This window comes from Biomphalaria glabrata, chromosome 11, assembly GCF_947242115.1.
Source record: "Biomphalaria glabrata chromosome 11, xgBioGlab47.1, whole genome shotgun sequence".
Classification (NCBI taxonomy): Eukaryota; Metazoa; Mollusca; class Gastropoda; family Planorbidae; genus Biomphalaria; species Biomphalaria glabrata.
In genome coordinates, this window is record NC_074721.1 from 12,015,600 (window position 1) to 12,042,849 (window position 27,250).

Genomic DNA, 27,250 nt, shown 5'->3' on the forward strand with positions numbered 1-27,250 from the left:
ATGAAACTCTATGAGACCATGAAACTCTATAAGAACATGAAACTCAATGAGACCATGAAAATCTAGAAGAACAAGAAACTCTAGAAGACCGTGAAACTTTAGAAGAAAAAGAAACTTTAGAAGAACATGAAACCCTAGAAGAAACCCTATAAGAATGTGAAACTTAAGAAGAAAATGAGACTGTAGAAGAAAAAGAAACTCTAGAAGAACATGAAACCTAAGGAGAAACTGAAATCCTAAGAGAAAATGAAACTCTAGAAGAAAGTGAAACGTTCAAAAAATATTATAGACTAGGCCTACTGAATTTAAAAAAATTGTCAAAAGAATGTAAGTTTGACAACCTTCGTGCTGAACTTATCCTAGATCGATTAGTATGTGCTCTACAAAGAGTGAGGATGACACCTCTCAGAGATGTAGACAAGACCTTAGAAAAAAGCAAAACTAATTCATTCTGACGAGCACAACTAGAACCAAATGAAAAGGATGAAAAGACTACAAGTAAACGCAGCTAGTAAATTGAAGAATAATGAAGATAAAAGTTCCAGACAGAATGTCACAGAATTGCTCAACACGTGCAAGGCCAGCCTTAGGCATAGGCAAACTAGGCAGACACCAACAGCCTCCTATTGGTGGGGGTCTCATAAAGACCTACTTGTGGATCTACTTGTTAAGCTACATATTTAGAAGACCATTGTTTCTTCCTTTTGGTGAAATATCCAAACTTTATTTCTTGTCTGGTGATCATGAATTGTCCATGAAGCACATTTATTTGTTGATTTAGATATACAGGAAGGTTTTTAGTTCTTTTTTTTTGGTCTTCATTTATTGTTTTTCCATTTATTTCATTTAGGGCCTCCCTGTTGGCTTCGCCTAGCGCCTCAAATTACTTAAGGCGGCCCTGACACATGTCATTAAAGGTTGTAGATGTCTAGGTAATCACAATTTCTGTAGGCCTATTTTGACAGTTGTTGACCATTTTTGGTATCTTGGCTCCATCATTTCCAATGATGCTCTACTGGATAAAGACATTAATTAATAACAGGATAGCCAAAGCAATGGGCACTATGTCATGGTTGCAGAAAAGAGTTAGGGACAATACCTTGCTGACTAACAATACCAAAGCCTTAATCTACCGGACATGTGTGATGAGCACTTTGCTATACGGTAGTGAAACATGGTCAACCTACTCACGGTAGGAAAAAAGCTAAATATCTTCCACCTCCGATGCCTAAGGTGGATGTTTAAAATAAGGTGGCAAGATAAAATAACAAATGAGGAAGTGCTACTAAGAGCAGGGTGCCAGAACATCCGCTGTGTTATCAGCAGCAGCTTGCTAGGGCACGTTCTTAGAATGCCAGAAGGTCCACTTCCACAAAAACCTCTTTTGCCAGTGACAACTAGGAATCGACAATTTCTCAAAGTGCCTAGTAAAGATGTGATATCATGAAGTGCATTAGGTTATTGTTTTTGTTTTGTGAAAACTAATTGTCAGCATGCGACACAATGAAAAAAGAGCTTTAAGATCTGCTCTTGCTAAATATCTCATCACTACTTATTTAATATCGTATTTGTATGTAGAAACAGAACAATATGAAAAAAAAAAAGAATGCTTCTCTATTTCAAAGCTCTCACCATCAGGCGGGTATATTCGGACCTGCATGACATTGACAGTGCTCACGGAGAAAAGAGTGGCAGTTGTGTTAATATTAGCTAGTTGGTTACGAAAGCCAAAGTAAGAAGAGGTCAACAATTCCTCCCAAATATTATCAATTAACACCATCTGAAAGAGAGCCGAATAGAAACTAAATAAACAATTTATATACGCACAAGTAATCTAAAGAAATTATAATTATATATATATATATATATAAGGCTTGTCTTCGAGTCCGAAAATGAATGAGGAGTGCAGTATTTCATGTTGACACGCAGCCCCATCTGCAACCTTAATATTTTGCCACACTCTCAGTAGACATTGTCAGCCGTTGGTGGATTTAAATTCTCTTTTCGCCATCTACGCCTGTCCTCCGCAGTGGATGTTCTTTTAGTCACAAATGTGTATACCGTGGCCTTTGTAAGTGATCTGACAGTGATGCTGGGCAGGGCACGTATCCCATTTGGGGGATGTACGTATGTCAAAGGCAGTCTTTTTTGGTGAGCCGAAAGGTGGACGACGTAACAGAGACCAACTTGCTTTAACTGACATAAGAGAGTACTTAGCTGCAGGCGGCTTCAGAACGAGAATATATATTTATATATTATGGGCGTAGCCAGGGGTTTCGGGGTTCAACTGCCCCCATTAAATGACAGTTTTTTCTTTAATTATGTTTATTGTAGGTGATATTTTAATGTTAAACCATCACTTGAGAGGGGTTTTGAGTTTAAAACCCCCCTTGATGGGGTTTTGAGGTTAAAACCCCCTTCTTCAATAAAACATTCCAAAACCCTCTTCAATATGAAACTTTAGTAATATATATATATTATGGAAAATATAGGAAATGGAAGAAAAAAAAAGGTAAACCTTTTACCAGACAGAGCGAGTTGATATAAGCTTTGTAAAAAAACCAAACAAACCCAAATATTAGTAACCAAGAAGATTGTTTTAAAAACTTAATAAAAATTGAAGCCTAATTTTGATTTTTTTAAAAGTCAAAGCAGCCCGCTAATAGGCGTAAACTTTTTTATTTGTGTAAATTCATATAACAAATGATACCCGTGCTACGCTACCATTTATATGGTTGGTACTTATGTTTATTTTGCCTGGAACACTCTTAAACTCCCTCAATAAAACAGTCAGCATTACAACGCTCCCCCTGTCTTGAAAACAATTTTCTAGCTCTCCAATTCTATGTCCTGTTCCTTTTTTTGCTATTTCATTCTACAAAACGAAGGACCCGCAACCCCCTATTATAAAGTATGCACAGACACTTCTTAGGCCCATCATTTTGGCAATTGTATCCTAATGAAAAGGCTGTCCTTGAATTCTATACCTGATACATCTGCTACGCTACTGTTGAAATAGTCGGTATATTCGTATATTGTCTTGAACACTTTGAAATCCATCAATAAAATGGCCAGCATTACAATGCTACCCTACAGCTAATACAATTTTCTAGTCCTCAAATTCTTTAAGTCCCCTTTAGTTTTGTCTATTTCAACCTTCGATCGAACGGGCGGCAAAGCCATAATTTGGAGTATGCACAAACACTTCTTAGCCCATCAGATGTAGTCTTTTTAACTACTTTCATTATAATGCCCCCAAAGACACTCACTATTTTTAATGAAACACCCCTCCCCCATCAAAACACTGTTTGGCCCTTGTAGAACAGCGAGTATTACAATAACAGCTCTATTTGCAACTTGGTCCACTCTTTACATGTTTATTTTTATTTTGTCAGTCATAGATCTAGAGAGGTGCTGATATTCTTTTGACTCCCCCCAGCCCCCCCCCCCCCTTTCCTTTACCTGTTTAGTTTGAAATACCTGTTCTTCAGTATTACGATAGTCCAGTATGGTCTTAAATAGCGAGGACTGCAGGAAACTAGAACGGGTGTGACTACTTCGTAAATTCATGATGACAATCATCAGGAGAATAGCAATAAACATTCGATACTTTTTGGTTGATACGGTGAAGGACGCGGCTGCAGTTGTCGAACTTGATATTTTTCCTGCTGTGGAAACCTAAAATGTAAAGGTGTTATTTAGTATTATATTAACCATTTTCTTTCTTCTCAGTCTCAAGGTGGCGCCTGAACATTTGTGGTCCAAGTGTGCCCTAGGATATACCCCCCCCCCCCCCAAAGTGTAAGGAATTAACATCCCTTAGACACTTAGTCTAGTTTAGAGACGCACTATAGTAGACAGACTTTGAAAGTGACATGTGATGACATAGGTATTGGGTTAAAGATTATTGTTGTAGATTTTTTGGAAGTTACCACTAGGCTCTTGAAGGGATAATATCATATTTAGTTACTGATTAGAGTGTGGCCCATTCTGATCTAAGGTCGTTATTTTATTTCATAACAAGTGAACTTAGTTACTGTGCATTGATCCTTTGTGATGATGAATGATCCTTGTTCGTACTCCCATATGTAATCACCATACAGTACACCAAAGCATCTAAGGATTATTATCAAAGTACTGTAGAAATACATTAATCAAAATTCATACATACATCCGTTACACATTTGCTTGAAACCCTTTCTGACAGGTAGATTGCTTTCATTCAAGGGGATCTTTTGGTCTTAAGTTTTAACTCAAATGGCAATCACAAATTTAGTGGGTTTTAGTTGTAAGTAAGTGCAAAGCTTCCACAAGACAGTGGCGGATGCTATGTAACTATTAAAACTAGACATCTATCAAAACAATACTTTAAATCAATCAGGTATCGTAACAAAAGTGAAACTTACAGAAATTTGCATACATTTTGCTCTGATGAAATCAATGTACTTATCATTGTACTGGACAGGTTGTTGCTTCCAAGATTTGGAGAGTTGAACTTTCCTTAATGCCAACATCTTTACTCTCATTGCAAAAGCCTTACAGTTGTCTAAAGATTAGTGTTTTAGAAATAGAGAGACAGAGAGTATCAGATTAAAGCATATTCTATTGGCGATTCTATTGGCGATAGTGTTATATGTTTCAGCCATGAAGATTATCAAGTCATAGGCAAGTTTGTTTTTGTTTGTTTTGCATGGTGACATAAGCTGGCAGCGGGCAGGATTCCAACTGCCAACTGGGACAGTGAAAAAAATAAAAAATGAAAAAGTCCTTTTTAAAAAAACAAAGCTTATCAAAGAGGAAGAACTCCTACCTTACAAAAATATCTAGAAATAATGTAGAAGTTCTTTCCCTTATTCAATATCAAAGGAAATAATTATTTACCAATAATTAATTGAATAATTGTTATATTTTATTTATTCATTCATGTTTTGTTAGGCACAATAAATAATTGTTCAAAGTATCAACTTGATCGGAGACTGCATGTGAGAGAAATAGCTCTAAAACTTATTTAAGGGGATTAAAAAAAAAAAAAGTAAAGTTCCCTTTCAGACCTTGTGGTCTATAGGGCAGATGATGTAAAGGTCATCTGTTTCTGTGGCCTACGGTTAACAAGGGTGTCATGTGGCCAGCACAACGACCAACCGCCTTTACTTTTCCCTAACTAATGTCAGGTACCCATTAGAGCTGGGTGGACTCAGAGGCGCCCGAAGATCCCGAAATTAAAAATCCCAGTCTTCACCAGGATTTGAACCCTACTAATTTAGCCATATCTGTGAATACTGAAAAATTAATTTCCTTTTTTGGTATCAAACAAAATAATATTCATTACTTGTAATTAATAATAAATGTTTAATGTTTTGTATTGATTCAAGTCTTGTCTACGCCAATGAATAATTGTGCAAAGTATCAATTTGATCTGAGAAAGGGCGTGGGAGAAGTAATGTGTGCACACTTTTTACCAGACAGACAGAGTGAGCTGATATAAGATTTGCAATAAATACAGCATACTGTATGACCAGCAGCCATACAAAGCATTTTAAATTAACTTACAATTTCTTTTTAAATAAAGACAATAAGATTTATATTGCATTTTGATCTAGTTCTGAAATGTTTGATTGTGATTACTAAATACACTGTATTTTATGTATTGCTATATTTAATGGAAGCCAGTTTAAGGAGTGAACATTGTTAAAGTTACTGTGGGAGAATCTATTTATAATTAGAAGTAGTACAATAAAAATAAATACTACATCAAATTACAGCTCAGGAATCTGTTGTTGACCTCCTTCAGTTGTACAACGACAATGGTTCGTATATATAGTTCCCCATTTAGACCTTGTGATCTATAGGACAGATGATGTAAAGATCATCTGTTTCTGTGGCATACGGTTAATGAGAGTTTCATGTGGCCAGCACAATGACCAAGGACCTTTACTTAACTCCTACTAATGTCAGGTACCCATTAGAGCTGGGTGGACTCAAAGATTCAGAAATTAAAAATCCCAGTCTTCTTCAGGATTCAAACCCGGGACCCCTGGTTTAGAAGCCAAACGCTTTGCCGCCTAGCCACCGGTTCATATATATAGGCCTATATAAAATCAAAGAGACACAGCTAGCAGAGATAGGAAATAGTTTTATTGTACTGTTTATGATCTGGAACCAAAAAAAAGTGGCTAGGGTTAGACAGGAAATGATAACAGTTGAGATTAGAGACTAATGTTAGAGTAGGCTAGAAACAAGACAAAAAAACCAACGTCATCTTCCTTATTCCAAAATAAACAATGAAAGTTTTTAAAAAGATAAACGTTTTATCAAGTTTGTGGTGTCTTTGAGTGTTGCAGAAGCTGTGAGGACCAGCATAATCTTGAAGTATTCTTTATATCACAACATATATTTTGTTTAGCAGGCAAAGTGCATGACTTAATGCCCAGAGGGTGTTTCAAAGGTTGTCATAGCTAGGATGTAAACTGAAATGAGCTCCTGTCGTCTACAACAGAGGTTCTTAAACTTTCATGCGCAGACCCTCAGGGGTCCTTGAGATGACTGTAGAGGGCCGCAGAAAGAAGAAAATTGTATACAATTAAAATTACTTCTTCGCTAAAAGCCAATTTATCTGATCCAACAACTTGAATAATAATCAGTGATAGGATGTTAACGCTAAAAGCTAAACAAAAACAATTGGTAAAAATATTTCTAAATGCAGATTTATTATGTCTCAGTCAGTCCCAGGTATAATTACATGACTGATCCAAACTAACTGATACAATTACACTTAACATAAGCTTTGTTTTTTTTTAAAAGTATTTTTAAAATGCTTTTCTAGTTAATTTTCAGATTGCCATACCAGGAAGTGATATTAAAACTTAAAATACTGCAGATGTGAGCGTGATAAAACATTGCCAAGGCCTTTTCGCTAAATGAGGACATCTTTCTAAGTAATCCTAACCTTTGCTGCCCTTTTTGCTGCTATAATCAGTATTTGCAGTCAAATTTAATTTATTGTCTAAGATAGTACCAATGTATTCAAAAGTTTGCACTATTTCAATGTCCTCTCCAGCTACAGAAACAATGTCATATTCCTTCTTTTCCCTATGAAAAATCGATTTACATTTCTTTGTTTTTTTAAACATTTAATATTCAAAAATTATCTTTACAGTATTTTTCAATGTGTTCTATTTCTCTGAAATACTCATATATGTGTCTGAGTTCTCTGAGAGCAGAGCAAATAGAGCAGTATCATCAGCGAATTTTGTGAAGGAGCAAAATGAACCACAATGGCGATGTCACAGCCCCTTGGGGTGCCCCCTGTGTTAACTATACATGCATTTGATATTACATTGTTTACCCTAACCCTCTGACGTCTCTGGGTCAAAAATTCATTAGCAGATAGTATTATATATGGACTAATCTTCAATGCTTTCATTTTTTCAATAAGTAAATGAGAAATGAATAAAGAACAATCTTACATAAGTGTTAGGTAAGTCTAGATGTTTTTAGACACAATTAAAAAGGTCTCAATGATGAACCTCATCACAAATAAAGGAAACAGAGTAGAAATTTGTGGTTTGCCAATTACAAACATTGTGCCGGAGTGTCATAAAATGTCAACCTCATCCAAGTCATTCATTTTTAGCGTTTTATTTTAAAATAAAATTATTATCTCAATAAACACTCCTCCAATAAAATGTCTTTTTTTTAATTTTAAATTTGTAACCTATGTACTATATACTATATGTTTATGTAGTTTTAAAATTTTTTTAAAATTTAGGGGTCTGTGTCATGTTTAGACTATATAAACCCCCCCCCCCCCCAAGTAAAAAAAAGTTTGAGAACCTCTAGTCTACAAAATACTCCTAATAGTAAGCATCTCTGATAGCCTCTAACAACCAAACACAATCTAAACGAGTTTTTTTTTTGAGTTAGTTATGTTTTAAACCAACAGATGAAGGATACATACCTCTGACTCTACTTTCGGCTTCGTGCCGGAAATCCTGCCACCTTTCCGACAAAAGTAAGGCTATGAGAAAGATGATAGCTGGCTGAATTAAAAAGGCTGTCATCACCAAGGAGGCGCCAAGGTTAGTGTAGTAATCATCATCAAGCGATTGCTTCAGCATAAATGCGTTCCTGACAATCATATACAACAGGCTGATGGCTGTCAAAATCAGCACCGAATTAATGAAATATGTCGGTAGAGTCAGCAACAGCGCAATTTTTGACAATCTGCGAAGTTAAACAATTGATATCTATGTGAAAGTTGTCTTCGTAGTAAAGGTATTTAAATAGGGTTCTCAGATCATTCTTTAGCTACTACTTACAAACATTCTACAAAAAGTTTTAAACACTTTTATGTATCAACTCACTCTGTCTATCTGTTAAAAAGTTTATACACCTTATTTTTCCTACACCCAATTTTGGATCAAGCTGAAATTTAGCACAATTATTTCTTTTACCTGACAAAATCAGAATCAATAAAATAAATAAAAAAATAGTTAATTAACTGTTGGTAATTAATTATCTTATTTGATATCACAAAAAAGGGAAAGAAATTGTACTTGACTGAAGTGGTATAAGCTGAATTAATCCCCTAATTAGGTCATCGTTCTAAACTGAAACAAACAATATATAACAATACATTCTTCTCTAGTTATTAGTGTCTCACTAAAAGAGTGGTTAGCCCAGAGAAATGCATAATTTCATAAAAGGAAAGACAAAATATTGTAATGACTAAAAATAATTCTCTATAGGAATGGTGGCTCTGGGAAGAGGCCATACTCCCAATACGTACAATGAATGGGTAAGCCCTGACTTGATTCTGTCCAGGAATGGAGCTATTTCAGCCATATGCAAAGTCGAATCCCTGACACGACGGCTTCGCCCATGTGCTTGTAAGAATTCCAAGGAGGATGGCACGGACAACCTTTCTTTGTTAATCTTTGCGTTGAATAAAAATGTACTCAGGGAGATATTCCATTCACAGGGGTCTACATTAGTGTCAAACTCAACATTGTGAGATAACACCTCACGCTCTTCAGGTTTGTAAAGAGGTACCTTTCTGGCTTTGCTAGTCAAACATTTTTCTTTAGTTACTTCAAAGTAAGACAGTTCTTCATGTTTAATCGTGCATGGCCACTGGAGTCTGTTTCTGTCATTGTAGCTGGGGCGAGCTCTAGAAATTACACAAGAAGAAATTATGAAATTAAAAGTTTGTTAGAATTGATAAATGAGTTGAGAAAAATATTCTTTATATATTTAGCGTATATAATGCATCTATAGCTCCTCCTTCGTGATCAAAGATGAGCACATTTCTCACATCCTATGGATTCGAAGATGTCCAATATTTTGCTTTAAAAAGTAAAAATACTTGCTTTAAAAAGCCGGCCGCATACGTGGCATGGGTAGGTTTGCTCACTTGCAGATGGGCCTGCTTGTTCTCTCAACTTTTAGTTGGTTTGGCGCTCTTTCACCCTGGCAAATCTTCTTGCTTCAGACTCCAAAACTCAAAGCTTCACGCCATGAAGAGTGATCAAGAGCTAGTCCTTCCCAGCCGGGAATGTGGATATCACACTCCTTGAAGGAGCTCTTAAAGCTCTTGTCTTGACATCCCTGGGAGTGCTTTCCTGCACACAACTCCCCGTGCAGAAGTCGTTTGGGAAGGCGATTGTCTGGCATGTGGGCTACATGTCCCACTCATCGAAGTTGGGACCTTTCTACTGTCGGACATGATTGCACATCAGGCACCCTCCAACCTAACGGGATCAACACTTTTATTTAATATGCAATGGGCACTAACACTACGGTACCTCCTTTTCCCATTCTTCTTTGCCTGACATCTCCGCCCCCTTCCGTTTTCCCGCACTTTTACACCAGCGTAGCTCATTTCTTTTCTGCCTCGATAGAGAACAACATCAGACAGATAAGTTAACTTAAGACTATTTTGTGTTAATTGTTTGTTATTTTTTGTTTGTTTTGTAGCTGATGAAGGCCTCGTGGCCAAACGTCCTTTGTTTTAATTGGTCTGGCAGGGTTACATATATGCATGTTTTTTGTATTTTCTATACAGTCGTTTACCCCTGCAGCAGTAAATCTTTGTTTTTTGAGGCTTTAAAAAACTTTGCTGCTAAAATTTCACATTGTTTGGGTGCACTTATATCTGTCAACCTTTTTTTTTTTTTTGGAAACTAAAGAAGTATAAGAACAGGTAGATGCTAAATGACTGTAATTTGACAGCAGTCATAAGGTTTACAACAAGTAAGTTAGTTCCACAGTTATGGAACATTATGCACAAGTGTAAAGAGTTAAACACTTAAAATTAAGTTCAATTGTAAATTTGTGGAGAAATATGAAGATAACAAATGTAAAAAATATTCGTAAAATTAGTTTCAGAAATTGCTAACTCATGTAATTCCTCAACTGGGAGTGTAAAAAATGAAATAGGCCTAAAAATGCATAATACAGTATATATATATATATGTGCGGCCCCTCCATTCCCTAAATTTTTTAATGCAGCCCTCGATAGGAAAAGGTTGCCCACCCCTGAACTAAGGGATTCTGTGTACTATATGGCTAGCAGTGTCCTCGGTCAGCCAAAATGCAAGCACCAAGATTGGTTTGACGAAAACAATGTGCAAATCGAACAGCTTTTAACACACAAGCAACACTGCTTCAAGGCCTTTCTGTGTAATCCAGCTTGCTCCCAAAGCAGAGAATGCTACACTAATGCCAAAGGAGAGGTCCAGCAGAGTATGATATATACACAATTATCTACATATGTTTTCTTAATGATTAAGGAGACTTGAATATAGTAGAATATGATATATATACACAATTATCTACATATGTTTTCTTAATAATTAAGCAGACTTGAATATAGTAGAATATGATATATATATACACAATTATCTACAGAGCTGTTTTTATATGTATTTTTTTTATTAATTCTATAGGCTAGAGCTATTTCTGTATCTTCTTTTTCATAGGTTAGTGCCAAATTTATTATTTGTACTTCCGCTTTTTATGTAGATTAGGGTGGGGTATATAAAAAGTGATGCCCACGCTGTTTTAAAACAGTTGAGTGCACAGTTGTCCAGCGGTCAGTATAGTATATCATGTCTATTACACAAGATGTCATCCAGCGACAAGCAATTGTAACTATAACTTTATATATATATACATTGTCAGTGTGTGTGTTTGCATGCGTGTATAGCCAAGTAAATGTACAAATCATGAACTTACAAACTGAGGAAAATGTTGACTATCACTGAATATATACTGGCTATACCAAAACTTGCATAAAAGATCCAGTCAGCATAGTTTGCATCCTTTTCTTGTTGCTGTCGTGTTGTCATAGCCATGGTCAGGAGTACAGTTACAAAGCAGCTTAGAGCGTGTTGGGTCTAAAAGAATTTTGCAAATGGAAACATTTGATCTCAAAGTAAATAAAATAAAATAATAACTTTCTAAAATTAACAAAAGGAAATGGTTTTCATCCTTTGGACCTGTCTGAGGTATAATTTATTGGTTCAAAGGGAAGGTTCAGTTTTCAGCGAGACGAAAATGAACGCAAATTCAGATTCCAATAGCGTTTTTCGTTTTCAGACAGGAATATGTCAATGTTGTGACCTATTATACAAGTATTTATTAGTAATTTAATGAACTAAGCATACCTTTGGGTTAAGAAGAAGCTACAGAAAACATTTGTGGATATTAGAAACTAATAATTACTAATTGGCCGCTTCTATTAAAAAACCTTGTATAATTAGCATATTGCTATTTCATTAAAAATGTCAAAATTACAGCCTTTAAGCTTTTTTTTTTCTTCTGTATATATTTTGTTTTAGTCGCTACCCTGGGATACAGTATTTGACGCATGAGTAGTGCTGCAAACTAAAAAATCAGAAATTATTTGCCAATTAAATAGTTAACAAAACCATGGACAGAGACCAAATTGTACCTTTCTGCGCCAACAATACTAGTATTCATTTCTGAGGACTGAAATGGTGAAGGCTAAGAAAGATTGTTAGCGAGAAACTATTAGTTATTGTTAATGCTGCCCATTAAGATCACCATGCCATAGAAACTGCTGTATATTGCCCATGATATTTAATTTAATAAAATACTCTGAAAGACACAAAGATAAAGGCACATTCCTCGTCCCATATGCTAGGACAAATTTGTACAAATACTCCTTCTTCCCTAGTGCTATTAGAGCATGGAATGGGTTGCCTGAGCTAGCCAGGAAAACCAGTGACTTGGCAGAATTTAAGTCATTGGTTAATATGCATGACTAAATGCATGACGCGTAGGACGTAATCATCTTCTTTTTTGAAGTAACGTCTGTATTATATAAGATAAGATAAGATTCTTGGTTAGAAAGTCAATTGCTTTTACCATTCAGCCTCTTTGAACATGTTTGAATGACCACAACTGGCCCACATGACCACACTGGCCCACAGCTAATACAAAATTTGATGTTGGAATGACCACACTGGCCCACAACTAATACAAAATTTGATGTTGGAATGAACAACAGATAAACACTCAATGGGATCCTACAATGAACAAGGGTTAATCAGTCACAAATTATCTCATTCACTACCCAGCATTAAATGGATTCCCAAACCACTTTGGGAATAAAAAGCACTGTGCTAATGGCTTCAACGGTAGAAATGTTCAATAACTTATTGTTTTAGAAAAATTGTATTTCAATATCAGCATGCCACAATTCACTGGTCCTTACAACAAAAAAGATGACCAACATTTTCAATAAGCTTCACATTTTAAGACCCCCTTCGGAATCAACAGAAATTGAAGTAAAGGGCTTAGTGAAACACTAAAAAAAATAAATTTGTAACTTACAAAAAGAAAAAAAGCAATAACATATACATATAAATAAATATATACATTAACAACTGCAGCATCTAAAACAAAATAAAATTAGCTGTTACAAACAACATACCTTAAAAAAAAAAGCTTCAATAAACTAGAATATATAAGATTACCTTATTAAATTTGCTGCCTGGGACATTGTAAACTATTCCCATAAATACATGCAGTGTGGTCAGAAATCTCAGAAACTTTTCCAAGAAGAAACGTGTTTTCCCTTGACTGGCTACAAGATGTGGAAAGCAATAAGCAATAATAACAGTAACAATAGAGTCACTATTTCATTTGTAAAACATTCAATTTATAAACAATTTTTTTTAACATAACAACATTTGATTTTAACAAGCTCTTCAGTAGACTCAGAAATGATTTAAGCAAAAAGTACATAGATCTAAAAGTTACTGGTCATCGGCGAGTTACTATATTCTATAATAAAGTTACTTTTCTGGTAGCACAAATTTGTGTGGACCCTTTAAAAATTACTAGCTCTTTGGCAATTTATCTTAAGTAGTTATGAACCAATCAAACTAGTTGCTAGATTCCAAAAAAAAACAAACAAGTTTGAAATTTATCCCCCAATCCTGGAAACAAACCCAACCCCACAAAAGCAGATGCAGTGCAAATGAGCTAATAGAATTTTCACAAGTTTAGTTTGCTTTTCAAAAATATAGCCAACATTGGTTGGAATGAATCAATTTTTATTTCACTGTAATTTTTGCTTCAATTTAGAGAGAATTCTGAAGTCTAAAAATTTAATGCACCCACATTGTTAGCAAATACAATAAGATTAAGATCTCATCTTTCCAAAAGCTTATTACCAAAAGTATTAAAAGGCTTGACAACGTAAGAATGGTGTAGCCAACAGTTGATCGAGCAATACCAGTCCTGCTCTGTTGACAGATCTTTCAGAAACAACATGGATAAGTACCAACTGAAAAATCAACAAGGAAATAAAAAATATATCTGACTTTTTGTCGAGAATAATTAACTTGCTATTCTTTCAGTATCATCATCAAAATAGTAATTAAATTCATAGAATTAAAACATTTAAAAAATATGGGACTTAAAAATTAGACTAATTTCAAGAAATAAAGTAATGAAAAATGGAAGTAACAAAAATAATGAAATATTCTTTTCAAAGTTGATGCCAAATGTTTAGTTTTTTTTATTTAGTTTAAAACATAAATCTAGGTTCCACATTTCCACAACCACTCTCAAAGAAATGCTTCATTTAGCTATTCTGCAAACTTCCAAAGCATGGTTATGCTTCTTACAGTCTTGCTAAAATGTTATACCCAAACACTAAAGTATGATAAGTATGAGAGTCATTGTTGCAGGCTTGTAGCAACTATCATTCTTAATGGTACACATATATTTTTATGGCAACTTTTAGTACATTTTTTGCACCATTTGGTAAAGATGATAAACATGCTACTTACTAAGTGGCTAAACAATTTTAGAAAACTTCAAATTACACAACAACTTAGCTTACTGAGGTCAAAGAAACAAGCAGATTGAAATATATACATTGTACAACTCTTTGAATTTGTAAAGGAACAACAAAGTAGGCCTACTTTATAGCCGACCACTTCTCTTTACAGAAATAAAGAACACAGCATTCATTTCACTTTAAGCATTCAAAATTAACAAAATGTCTAGATGCACCAGTCATATAGTTTTCCATTTGGCTATAAACCTGCTTGATAAAGCAATACATGTGATCCTCTTTAAGCTTTAGAGATATAGACATGGACAAAGCATAATTATGATATTTGCTCTAGAACGCGACTAGGTCAAATGTGATTTTAGTTTCAGAATATTTCATGAAAACTCATTCAATGAACAATAAGGACAATGCAGGTTTACATCAGGCTTAGGACTTTGCAGAAAATATGAAAAAAAAACAACAACCCAATGCTTATTATTAATTAATTTTTATTATATACATGTAGAAGGTTTTAAAGGTTATCATGGATAAGCTCCCATTGTCTATAAAATACTCTTAAATGGCATGTCTCTGAATTAGTCTCTGGCAATTAAGTCCAGCACAGGTCTGTGGGTGCGGCTTATATACTAAGCCTGCTGAAATTGACCTTACTTACAAATGAAAGGGTGAAGGCAGATACCTGGCGCAACAAAACTGGGAGAAAAATCCTAACTGCCCTAAAACCACACTACGACTCAGGATAAACTCTTTCCAACAAGATCTGCAGCTCTTTGACCTGGTTCAATTAAAACCAAAACAAAAACACTGTGTATCTTGAATAGAGGAACTACTGTTAACCAATGATGCAGCAGTCACTTCTCACTCGGAAGAAAGATTACAAAGGCTAGCTAATGCTTTGGCAGCTGCATGTCAAGAGATCAGTCTAACTAGAAAGCCTCACCAAGACACAGATATTTCTTTTGACTATAAAAACATAGTGAAAGTGAAAAGAGAAAGAATTCTCATAAAAGTGTAGCTTCTATGTTTGTTTGTAACGACTATTGTGCAGATCAGTTAACATCTTTAGACTAACTTAGAACTGTAGGAGAAAGTAAAGCGAACTTCATTTTGTTCAATAAAGTCCCCACGATAAATGTAAACAAAATGAGTTGTTGTTTTTTCAAAATTAAACATTAATACTTACGTATGTTTACCTATTACCCCAGACTCAACCCCAATAATAGCAAACTGTAAATTCCCAAGGTAAATGGGACTGCTGATTAGAAACCAGACCTCTGAGCCTGCCTGCAACAGTGAAGGTGAGGTTAATTAAATAGAATCATTTTGTCCAAATTAAATGTATTCAATTATTGTTTGATTGTCAAACAAAGCACACATAAAGACAAACAAATTCTCACTAGCAAATTCACTACCAGCGAGGTGTTTTTGAATTTCTAATTTTGGTGTTAAAAAAAAGGGGTGCTCTTTGTAGGAAGTAGTAACAATCTTCAAAACCACTTGGATTAAGGACTTGTGAGACATTATTTGAGACTTCTAAACACCAGCATCCATTTTCTTGCCATTTGTCTAACACAGCCTCACCTTCTTCCTATCTATTTAAAAAAAATAACCTGCCTATATATACATTTCCTCAATTGAGATTATATGGTATCTTTCTGAATTCATTAGTTTTTAACTAAATAAGAAAATGAAGATTTTGATTGTGAATATGAATTTAAAAACAATTGAAAGAGATTTATTTTGGCGAATGGACAAACATTAGAAGAAGTTGACTCATTTAAATACTTATGGTCAAAGATGGAGGTTTACTAAACAATAAAAAAACAACCCAGTTGAGCCAGGCATCTGCCACAATGTGGAAAATGTGGAATAGTAACATTAACTTCCAGATAAAATTAAAACTCTATTCTTTGTTAGTGGTCTCCCTACACCGAAATGGTTATGAAAGTGGGAACCTGAACAGTGAGGCTGAAAGAAAATTTAAGCCATTGAGAATAAATTCTACAGAACACTGTTGGGTATCTGATACCCAAAAGGAAAAGAATACAAATGAGTTTGTTCCTTTACACATTTCTTATTCCATATGCTAGGACAAATTCATACAAGTGCTCCTTCTTCACAAGTGCCATTAGAAAATGAAATGAGTTACCCGAATCAGCCATGAAAACAATGACTTAGCTTAGTTTAAGTCTTAACAAGCATGACTAGATTGACACATCAAATGCTTAGGAAATAATTATCATCTATTTTGAAGTAATGTCTGTAATCTATAAGAAGAAGAAGTCAATACTCTGGCTGGAACTCCCTATTGCTGTGAAAAAATGAAAGCTGAGCTGGTTCTGTCATATTGTAAGACACAACTCATTGGCTAAAGTCATTGTTCAAGGTGCAGCAAAGAGAGCATGAAGAAAGGATCATCTAAAGAAAGGCTAGTTGGACAATGTGAAATAATGGACAGCCTAGGCCTTGATATCCTGCTAAGCTGCTGAAGGGAAGGATGGATTTCATTATGGGAACTGCCACATTATATCCAAATTTATATATCTGAATATATATACATGAATGTATGTGTATATAAACATATATAAAAAAAATTAATATATGAATAAATATACATATATGCAAAAAGGAACAAATTACGTTGGGCTGGTCACCTTGAAAGAATGCCAGAGAACAGAGGAGCAAAGATTTTTTATTGGCAAAAAAACAAAAGGCAGGCGCCCCAAAGGCATACCACAAGTACGGTGGCTGGATAATGTAGAGGCAGATCTACAACAGCTAAAAGTCCAGGCATGGAGATCTAAAGCACAGGATAGATCAGAATGGAGAGATGTGCTAAAGCAGGCCAGGCCCCTCCATAGGCTGTAGTGACACTGGGATGATGATGGATGATAAATGTATACACATTTATACACACATATAAAATAAATGAATAAATAATAAATATATGGATAAAAATAAATAAATAAATAGATAAATACAGGCAAAGTATGAATCCTGGCATTCAACAGAGAAGATTTTAGGTAAAGTAGGAAATGATTTCATCATTTCATGCTTTGGCAAGGCATTGCATTGAATGCCTTTCTCTAGAAAGACTAAATTTGCTTAGAGAAAGTGAAAAATGTTGAATTCAAAATTTATAAAATATAAGTTTCTCTACTCGTCAGTTATCTAAATACTTTAGACCTGTTTTCTAAAGTGTGGAGTTTATTTCTTTCTGTCTAGTATGTATGCTGTGTACAACTTTATTGTGCTAGGTAAATTGCTGATAAAAAGATGAAAAGAATATGTGATCAAGGCAAATAGGACTACTAAGAAGGTACCATTTGATCAGATCATGTTTTACAAGCTGATAAAACATTTTGTTGTGATGATATATGGAAAACACAAGAAGTTAATTTGTCATGCTTAACAACGCTTCAGTGCAATTTAAACAGCTTTTGCCATTGGAAAAAAAAAAAAGAACTACCCGCATACAATAACTTAACTTCTCTTGAAATTGAATATCATCAACTCTTTAAGCTATGTTAGGAAAAAAAATGATATTTCAAAGAATTACATGTAATAGGGTGTTTTTCTCATTTAAATTCTGTCAGATTGATAAAAATTGATAACATTCCCCAAGTGAAACCCTTTTTTTCCTCACTAAGTTATATGTGAAGAAAATGTCAGGAAAAATGTCCAGCATAAATTTCCATATTCTCTGTATGTGTATGAACAATAAACTGGTTTAGAAAGTCATTTGGTCTGAGAAATATATGATAAACATAATATGTCATTTTACAGCCTATAATCTACTAACATTTTTCATTAAATACTTTAAAAGGCCTAGTTTTTAACCTTCAACTTATCTTTTTCATTATCTTCTGTACTCCTTTTAAGTTTGTTTTTTATAAAGCTTATATCAACTCACTCTGCCTGTAAATAGTTTTTACATGTTATTTCTCCAACACCCTATCTCGGATCAAGCTGAAATTTTGCACAATTATTTCTTTTACCTGACAACAAAAAAAATTTTTTTTTTTAAATTAACCAATAAGTTAATTATTAACTATTGGTAATTAATTATTTTGTTTGGTATCTTGAACAAAGGAAATAAATTGTACTTGACTGATGTGGTGGTATACTGAATTAGTCCTCTTATTATGTAGCCGCTTTAAAATTTTAGATAATAAATAGATAACTATAAAACCTTCCATTTACATAATCACTTCTCTAGCACAGAGGTAGAGTGTCAATAATGAGCCACCTTCAAGACTAATATGAACTACTTTAATCCTCTATTGCTGTTGAATATAGACAGTTTTACCCACTCACTACACAAAATGTTTATGCATCTTTTAAATTCTCATAGTTAGACTAGCTAGAATAAACTAAACAGAATCATATTCATTCATAATATGTACAACTATTTTATATTGAGATTCTTTGATTAAAAGAAATATTTGATTATTCAAAAATTGAAATTACTCTTAGTAGAGGATAAAAAAATATGGGTATATAAATGAATTTTTAATCTTAAGAAATCCAGTTCAATATGTTTTTTTCCCTTTTTTTTTTTTTTAAAGAAATTCAGTTTATTATGTTTTGTTTTGTTTTTCTTATTTATTTTTATTTTATTCATAAATATCTTTCTAAATAAGACATTGCTTGATGTAGATCTGATGTAGAATTCCAAGTCATTCTTTAGAATGCCAAGGCAAAATAGGAAATGGAGAATCATTTGATACTTTACCTGAAAACTCCTGGAGTTCTATGGAATGCCTGCATTTCACACTTTGCCGGTAACATACGAATATATAAATATATACCTTACTTTATAATAAGAATCTTCAAGAATCAGGTAATACTTTTGACTAATGTTGTTAGAGCCAACAATCACTAGGACAGGATTAGTTTTGAAAGATCCACTCAGCCACCCAGTGACTACACACACTAGATACTGGTACTTGTGATAAGGGTTGCAAAGTTCGAAGCTTGAGTGGACATTGCCCTAATAGGAAATAGAACACAATGCACATTACAAAGTGGCAGCTAAATTTTTTAACTACTGCTTTATTATTGGTCATTCATATCACACTATCAGAGTTAATATGAAACACTAATCTGTATTAAACGAGTGACTGGAAAGTAAGCAATTTAGGACATAAAGAAATAAGTCTGCACATTAAAAAAAGATCAAATCTTACCAGACTTCGTTCCAGCCTATCCAACTTTCTGGTTCTACAAATAATGGCAAGACTTATAAAGCAGACTAAGACCAAGACAAAAAAAACTTGGATTAAAGTACTTTTGGAAGTGATCAGAGTAAATCTATCCACTTGGAACTGCAGCCTGTGGAGAGATAGAAGTCAAACAAAAATTTTGGCCAAAGCCAAATTTGGTCCAGATTTCAGGCTTGAAAAGCACATTATCTTATAAAATGCAGATGTTACTTCAAAAAAAAAAAAGATGATTAGGCCCTACGTGGCATGCACCTAGTCATGCATACTAATCAATAACTTTAAATTCTGCCAAGCCATTGGTTTTCCTGGCTGGCTCAGTGTATTCTGGGAACATAGACACTTTGGCCCACACTACCTTGTGAAAGTTTCCCTTTTATTCACACTCCACACGATAACTGGTAATAATAAGATTATATATTGGATGCATAGTTTTAATTATGCAATTCAATCATAAGCACAAAATAAATCTATCAGCAAGTGCAGTTCAAAATTAAAATCTTTAAATACTTTTTATCACCAAAAGCAACATAAAAAATATGATACAACTAGAACAATTTATAGAATAAATGTAAAACAGTAAGTTAGCATAAGTTCCCACCAAGGTTTGATGGCCATAACCTCCTCAGATTTCATATATTCTTTTCAATACCCCCCCCCCTCACCCAGAGGTCCTAGGTAGCAGTGTAGTTCAACAATGATCTCCGAGATGGTTTTAACATATAAAAATATTTTTTTTTTACATGTTTTCTTTGAATGTATATTTGCAATATGTAGAAATGTCCACAATCTTAAGAGAATTCAAGTTTCCTTTTTATCCACTAATTCCTTCTTTGGCTACTACAATTTTACAGATGGAATAATCATTTAGAAAGACAGACAAATAAAAAAGACACATTTTTTTAAAACACTTTTAAAAAAAAAGTTAAATAACTTACCGTGGCATTTTATGGCCACAAGTATTGACTCCACCAGTAAATATGTTACCAGACGCACAAATACAGTTCAGTCTATAGGGAGTGCCCAATGAAAAATGTGTTGCCTGTCTTAGAAAAAAAAAAGAGAAAAAAAAAACAACAGAAAAATCTCATAAACTAGTTCAAAACAGAAACTAATGTTGAAACAGTTATTAGTACTCTTACTACTTATGTTAAATGTTTTACAACTAATGAACCTCTGGTCTAGATTCGTGGATGGGAGACAATATTTAAAATGTAAAATTTGTAAATCTGTTAAAATTGAAGGGAGGTTGAAAAAAAACAACAAACAAACTGTGGAAATATTTTGTCAACATTTAAAAAAAAAAAAAAGCAAAGTGCCCTTTTCAGATCTTGCAATCTATGTAAAGATCATCTGTTTCTATGGCCAACAGCTAATGAGAGTGTTGAGGCCAGCACAAGGACCAACCACCTTAATTTTCCCCAACTAATGTTAGGTACCCATTTTAGGGGAATCGTGTAAAAAATACCACAATTCAAAATCTTAAGAGATTTGAGCCCAGACCTTTCGGTTCAGAAGCAAAGTGCTTTACCTTTCACTCAGCACACCTCCTCCAATGAGCCTTTCATAAATACAAATCACCCAACGTTTGAGAACAATGAAAGTTACTTTCTAGGATATCTTTGTTATTCTATTATTTTCATTTCAAAATAAAGTGTAATTCAAATCCTTTTGACAAAGCTTATATCAACTCACTCTGTCTGTCTGGTGAAAAGTTTCTACACATTATTTATCCGACACCCAATCTCAGATCAAGCTGAAATTTTTGCACTACTATTTCTTTTACCAGACAACACAAAAAATCAATTTAAAAAATTAACCAATTAATTAATGCAATAGGCATAAAATTGCGCTAACTCAAAAAAAATTGGTAAAAATTATTTCTGATCGCATAGATTTTTTATTGTTACTCTAGATATATTACAAATTTAATTACATGACTGGTCAAAACTAACTGATACAATTATACTTAATATAAGCTTTGTTTTTTTTTTTAAAGTTTTTTTTTTTTTGCTTATTAAATTTTGAACTCAATCCCTATTACCAGTCACTACAAATTAAGCTGATTCCTATTTAATACAAATTAAATATTCTCCTTTTATTTGGGGGGGGGGGGTGGGGGTGGAGGGGTAAGGGGTGTATTATAAACTCAATTCTTCAATTCTGACAATAATACAAAACTTGCTTTTTATAAGCCTTGGATAAAACATGTACAGTTTCTGAGACTCAGTAGAAGATCTAATTGAAGCAATGGAAATGAAACAGGAAGCAGTGTATTGCCGCACACTCTTAGAAAAAAATTCCCTAGTTCACCTACGTGACAATCCTCATGTGTCCAGGTCCCACCGATCTCCATTAACTTCACACAGGCCAGCTGCTGGCAAGTTATGAAGATCTTCTCATTGGTGTTGTTAAAGAAAGGCATCTTACCTCGATAGGTCATACCGATCTGAAGATGGATCATTATGTACCATGATGATGCCTTCTTGGATATGATCTCATGCTGTAAGTGGGAATAGCCATTTATTCGTAATTCATAATAATGATCAATTCTGAAGTACAATTAGCTCACATACACAAATGAAGATCATTCAGATGGAATTTAAGGAGCTAGCAAATTCCAAAAAAAAAAACCTTTGTATTGCGATGTTAGCTTATGAGATGATAAAACCTGACTTCAGAGGCACTAAATATACCTAGGAGATTCTTGGTACCATTTAGATAATTTGATGCTGCAGAACTATTACAAAATTAATCAGATGGCACTGTTAAACTGTTAAGAAGGACACTACGGTAGGTTATATTTCTCATTACAGAATCCTGTCACTGTGGGTTATATATTGAAGTTTTGATTAATGCTATGCTTTTTTTTTCTTTTAACAAGAAACCGAATTGAACAAATAAGTAAGAAGAGGAAGATAAGAGAGAGCAGGGGGAAGCCTGCCATTGAAAGAGGTTCTATCAAAGGCAAAAGACAGAGAGGAATGGAGAAAGACGGTCGATAAATCTTGTCCGGAGTTATAACAATCAAAATTAATAGATAGGTGAAGGTGAGTTGAAGGGTTAAGATAATGTATGTCAGCCATAACTGGGCAGTAATACTGGCACTTACTGTTGACAGTTTAGGTAAGATGATACTTCGCAAGTCGGCATTGATATTCCCATAGGATGGAAAAAATGAGACTGGGAGAGTCTCTGGAACGACATCAAAAATATCCTGTATGTCTGTTTCAAAACTACTTTTGATTCTTCTAACAATCAGGTTGTACTTAGAACTTGACCAAATCTTTACCAGAGTGTCTCTCATAGTGGAAGTTGGGAACTGAAATAAAAGAGTACAAACATTTTCGTTTGGTAGACAAATCAATGTAATGTAATAAATGCAATTATTGATCGAATCCAAAAAAGTAGCATTATCTAACATTTTATTTGACACAATTATAGACACACCAGTAAAGGTGGCTGTTACATTAAAAGCTTGTCAACATTACACACTCTCAAACAAAATAAAGTAGACAAGCTGGATTTTTTCTTCTTTACCTTTTACAAAATATCAGCTCATACCTCTCTTTCTCAAGTAATGATTAAATATCCTAACAATTGCCTAGAGTAAAACAAATGATAAAGATTATTGTTAAGAGTAGACATGTTTGTGTTGTACTTATTGTGTCATTCCAGTACCACTCATCACAGTTGCCGGGTGAACATCCTGCCCTAGTAGGTGGCTAAGCATACTTGTTGCTTACTGCTGGAAGCAAGTGTAAAAGTGCATTAAAGGGGTTATATCAAGCCCCACCCCCTTTGCAGGGCCCTTGGCAATGGTAAGAGAGACACGAGCTCTGCGAAAAGCAGATAGCACTGGACAGCATGAGTTCTCCTTATACCTAGCTGTTCCACTGGACTATAATGGGCAAAGCAGCCTGTGTCTGGAAGCCTGGTTGTGTTCATGAGCTAGACTCTCTAACCCATACCCTGATGAGGTAGAAGAGGAACATGTCGACCCAGTGACAGTTTTGGAACGATGCCTAAGCTAAACAGAGAGATAGCCAAGTGTTCAGGGCTGTATCACCTAAAAGTTGCTAAAACACCATAGAGAAAAGACCAGTCCAAGATAATCCATGGTGGAGTCCAAAAAGACAAAAACCATTGCTCAATGTAGAACGGGGCACTGCCCCATTGGTGCTTATTTTGTCCGGTTCCAGCCCGATTCTGATGCCCGTTGCCGACACTGTGGAAAGTCAGTGGAATCAGAGGCGCATATATTGCATGACCTTAACTCAAACTCATTGTCAAACTTTCTCAAGCCTACATGGTAACCACTCTGCTAGCGGGGAGCTAGGAAGATTCTATAATTATCTATTGTTTCTAAAGTCTTGACCTATTTTTCAGGTTTGTGTTAACGATGATGTATAAAGGGGACTAACTCAGCTTATCCCACTACTTCAATCCATTTCTTTCCATTGTTTGAGATAATTAATTAACTAATCGGTTAATTTTTTTTTTATTGCCTTTACGTCTTCTGCACCTGTCTTCAATAAGGGCTTTTCATTGGGTCTCAAAAGTGGTACGCATGGCCTTTCTGAGAGATCTCCAAACTGTTTCTTTCAGAGGCCACCCAATGCCCGCTACTTTCCTTTATGCCAGAGAGGGCGAAAAGGCATCTAGGATGATTTATAGCGTTTTCAGAGGGCAACTCTGTTACACTATCCTCTGTTAAGAAAGACAAAGATGCCTTTGGGTGGCATGCAGTTATCTCCTATGCGAGATATGTGTACGACCCAGCGCAGCTGTCGAATGGTAATTAGTGCCTCAATAGTGTGTACAACCGCCTCCAGCAGAACATAGTTATATGTAATGTAGTCTTGCCAAGCTTTGATAGAAGCACCTGAGGATCCAGGTCTTAGAGCCATACAAAAGTGTGGTAAGAACCACTGCTTTTATAAACATTGATTTTTGTTGCAGGGTAAGAGACCCACTTTGCCATACTGAAAGTGCTGTTGGCCTTTGTGAGACTAAAATGATAAAAGTTTTGTTTTTCGTAGATGCACTTACCTGAATAATTAAGCAATCGCTGTCTTTAATGTTTAGTTTTTCATCTATAACATATTTAAGCACATGCTCTGAAGGTGGTGGTTTTGATATTTCAGCTTCTGTTGGATAAAAAAATATTGACTATGATTTATGGTTTACTGGGGATTCATGTCTACAGTTTGATATACAATCTAGTGATTAATGGTCTTTTTATTCCTTTATTTCTAATTAATCTGTCGTCAACAGCTTAGGCAGTCATCTATCTTTATAAGAATTACAGTTAGGAATTTTTACACCAAAAACTCAATGGAACTTTAACTTTACCAATAAAAACAAAAAAAGAAAATTGAATAATAATAATAATAATAATTGCATTCAAGTACAAAGATTAAGAAAGAATTCAACATTTTATCTGGATGACATTATTTGAAGATGGTTGTCTTAATAGGATAAGAGATTTTTCAAAATTACTAAATATGTAGACCTACTTCACTAAAGCATTAAAAAATGTCACATTTTATCATTACATAATGAGGTATTTAAAAGTGCAACTAAGAAAAGATATTCATTCATGTTTTGTGCATGACAATGTCTAATGATGAAATGTGGACAGCAAGGATGCACAATTAAACAAAATGAAATCTATCAGATATTTTAATGTGCAGATATAACAAATTGTTGTTCTCATCTGAAAAAAAGAGTGAAACATTCGTCTACATTTTGGCCTACATATTATGAATGAAAGACACTCTGAGTCAACCTAATTCTAATGGGTACCTGACATTAGCTGGGGAAAAGTAACGGTGGTTGGTCCCTGTGCTGTCCACATGACACCCTTGTTAACTGTGGGCCCACAGAGACCTTTACATCAATTCCTCTATAGAACACAAGGTCTGAAAGGAATACTTTACATTATGATGCTATAATGTCCTGAAAAGGATTTCTTTAGTTTTCTTGACTTCTCTTGTCTTCAATCGAGTAATATCTCTAATTGACACCTCTCCAATTGACATACCATTGTCTCTTAATTGTCTGAGTAATATCTCTGACACCTCTCTAATTGACATACCATTGTCTCCAAAATCAAAAAAGATGTTGAACATATCTTCGTTCTGTGTTTTCAAAGGGTATGGGTTAAATCCCTTTTGATCAATGTTAATATACACCTCTGGGGCGTTAAGAGGCACTCCATAGTAGGCAGCTGGAAGGTAGCGGTCATGTCTAAATCCCTGAATGAATAAGAATTAATTTAATGAAAATATTATTTGTTAAAACAAATGCATTAATATTCAAAATTTATTTATAGGGAAATATAATAAAGAAAAACAGAGAAAAGTTAATATAGAGAAAAAAACAACAAAAGACACAAAGACATTAGCACTTAAGTATGTGTTTCAGTGACACTACAGATAGAGATACAGAGTGGTTTAAAATGCATTACAGCATCCTTCCAAATGGAAATTTATTCCTTGATTCATATGCTAGGACAAACTTGTACAAATGCTCCTTCTTTTCTAGTGCTATTAGAGCATGGAATTGGGTTGTCTGAGTCAGCCAGGAAAACCAAAAACTTGGCAGAATTTAAGTTATTGATTAACATGCATATGACTAGATTGACCTAAGAACATGTAGAATGTAATCATTTTCTTTTTTTGAAGTAACCTCTGTATTTCATAAGATAAGATAAGGTAAATACTAAGTACAGGTAGTCTAGTGTTATAAGCCTAATGTCAGTATACCTATGTAAGTAGTCTGTCAGGGCCAGCCTTAAGTAATTGGAGGCCCTAGGCAAAATGAAAAGGGTGGCCCCAAATGAAATAGAAAAACCAAATTACAAGATCGAAAAATAGGCAATGAATTAAAAACTTTCCTGTATCTTTATGCATATCAACAAATAATTTAAATTAATATAGTCTGATAGCATGAATATGCTTCATGGTCGACTCATGATAATCAGACTAGAAAAAACGTTTCAACATTTCACCAAAAGGAAGAAACAATGGTCTTCTAGCATATGTAGTCTTAACAAGTAGATCTAAACTTTTGTGAATAAACCTTGAATCAAAGTAGAGACTTAGAGCTAAGCTAGTAGACCTATCATACATTTGTGCTTTGTTTGAGATTTGATCCAAGTTTCACATTTTTTTCTTTCAGAAAACCAGTTGTCTTAAAACTGTCTTGTGGAAAAGGAATAGGTTTAATTGACAGTATTACCTTTTAGTCTCTCTTAAAGGATAAACAAAAATTTAACCACGTTTCTTTTCCATATGGTATGTCAATCATATGATATCAAATGCTTGAGAACCCATGACATGTTAACACATTATTAACTATTGTTTTATGTATACCAGTGTCAGCTTCTGCTTATTAATTAAAAAAATAATAATTAGAGAGAAGTTGCTTTGACATATTCAAGTTGATTCTTGGTTGAGCAATTGTGTAAAGAATTTTTTTTTTTTTTGTTGCAGTCCTTGGTTTTTACATTAGCTAAAGTAGTATTGGAATTAGTGACTCAAATGCATAAACTGCCCCCAATTATCAAATGGAATGTTCGAATCCTGAATTTTTAATTATAGACTACTATTCGTCTTTTTTTTCATTTGCATATTATTACTATGCCTTAGATCTTACTGGTGGTGTGAGACTAACATTTCTACCCATGATT

At 34.4% G+C, this 27,250-nt stretch overlaps 1 protein-coding gene across 3 annotated transcripts in view; it reads right to left on the bottom strand.

The window, feature by feature from the left end:
- Nucleotides 1–27,250, bottom strand: part of LOC106054822 (uncharacterized) — an 87,918-nt gene that overhangs the window by 15,689 nt on the left and 44,979 nt on the right. For all 3 annotated transcript variants that reach the window (XM_056004195.1, XM_013210881.2, XM_056004196.1), the window contains 16 exons: nucleotides 25,655–25,814; nucleotides 24,607–24,704; nucleotides 22,667–22,876; nucleotides 21,872–22,057; nucleotides 20,493–20,596; nucleotides 19,522–19,666; nucleotides 19,149–19,325; nucleotides 15,516–15,616; nucleotides 13,704–13,816; nucleotides 13,002–13,111; nucleotides 11,236–11,396; nucleotides 8,789–9,169; nucleotides 7,958–8,223; nucleotides 4,407–4,546; nucleotides 3,481–3,678; nucleotides 1,633–1,780 (listed from right to left, as the gene is read on the bottom strand). In XM_056004195.1, the coding sequence (XP_055860170.1) occupies nucleotides 1,633–1,780; nucleotides 3,481–3,678; nucleotides 4,407–4,546; nucleotides 7,958–8,223; nucleotides 8,789–9,169; nucleotides 11,236–11,396; nucleotides 13,002–13,111; nucleotides 13,704–13,816; nucleotides 15,516–15,616; nucleotides 19,149–19,325; nucleotides 19,522–19,666; nucleotides 20,493–20,596; nucleotides 21,872–22,057; nucleotides 22,667–22,876; nucleotides 24,607–24,704; nucleotides 25,655–25,814 (2,698 nt within the window). The remainder of the gene's footprint in view (nucleotides 1–1,632; nucleotides 1,781–3,480; nucleotides 3,679–4,406; nucleotides 4,547–7,957; nucleotides 8,224–8,788; nucleotides 9,170–11,235; nucleotides 11,397–13,001; nucleotides 13,112–13,703; nucleotides 13,817–15,515; nucleotides 15,617–19,148; nucleotides 19,326–19,521; nucleotides 19,667–20,492; nucleotides 20,597–21,871; nucleotides 22,058–22,666; nucleotides 22,877–24,606; nucleotides 24,705–25,654; nucleotides 25,815–27,250) is intronic.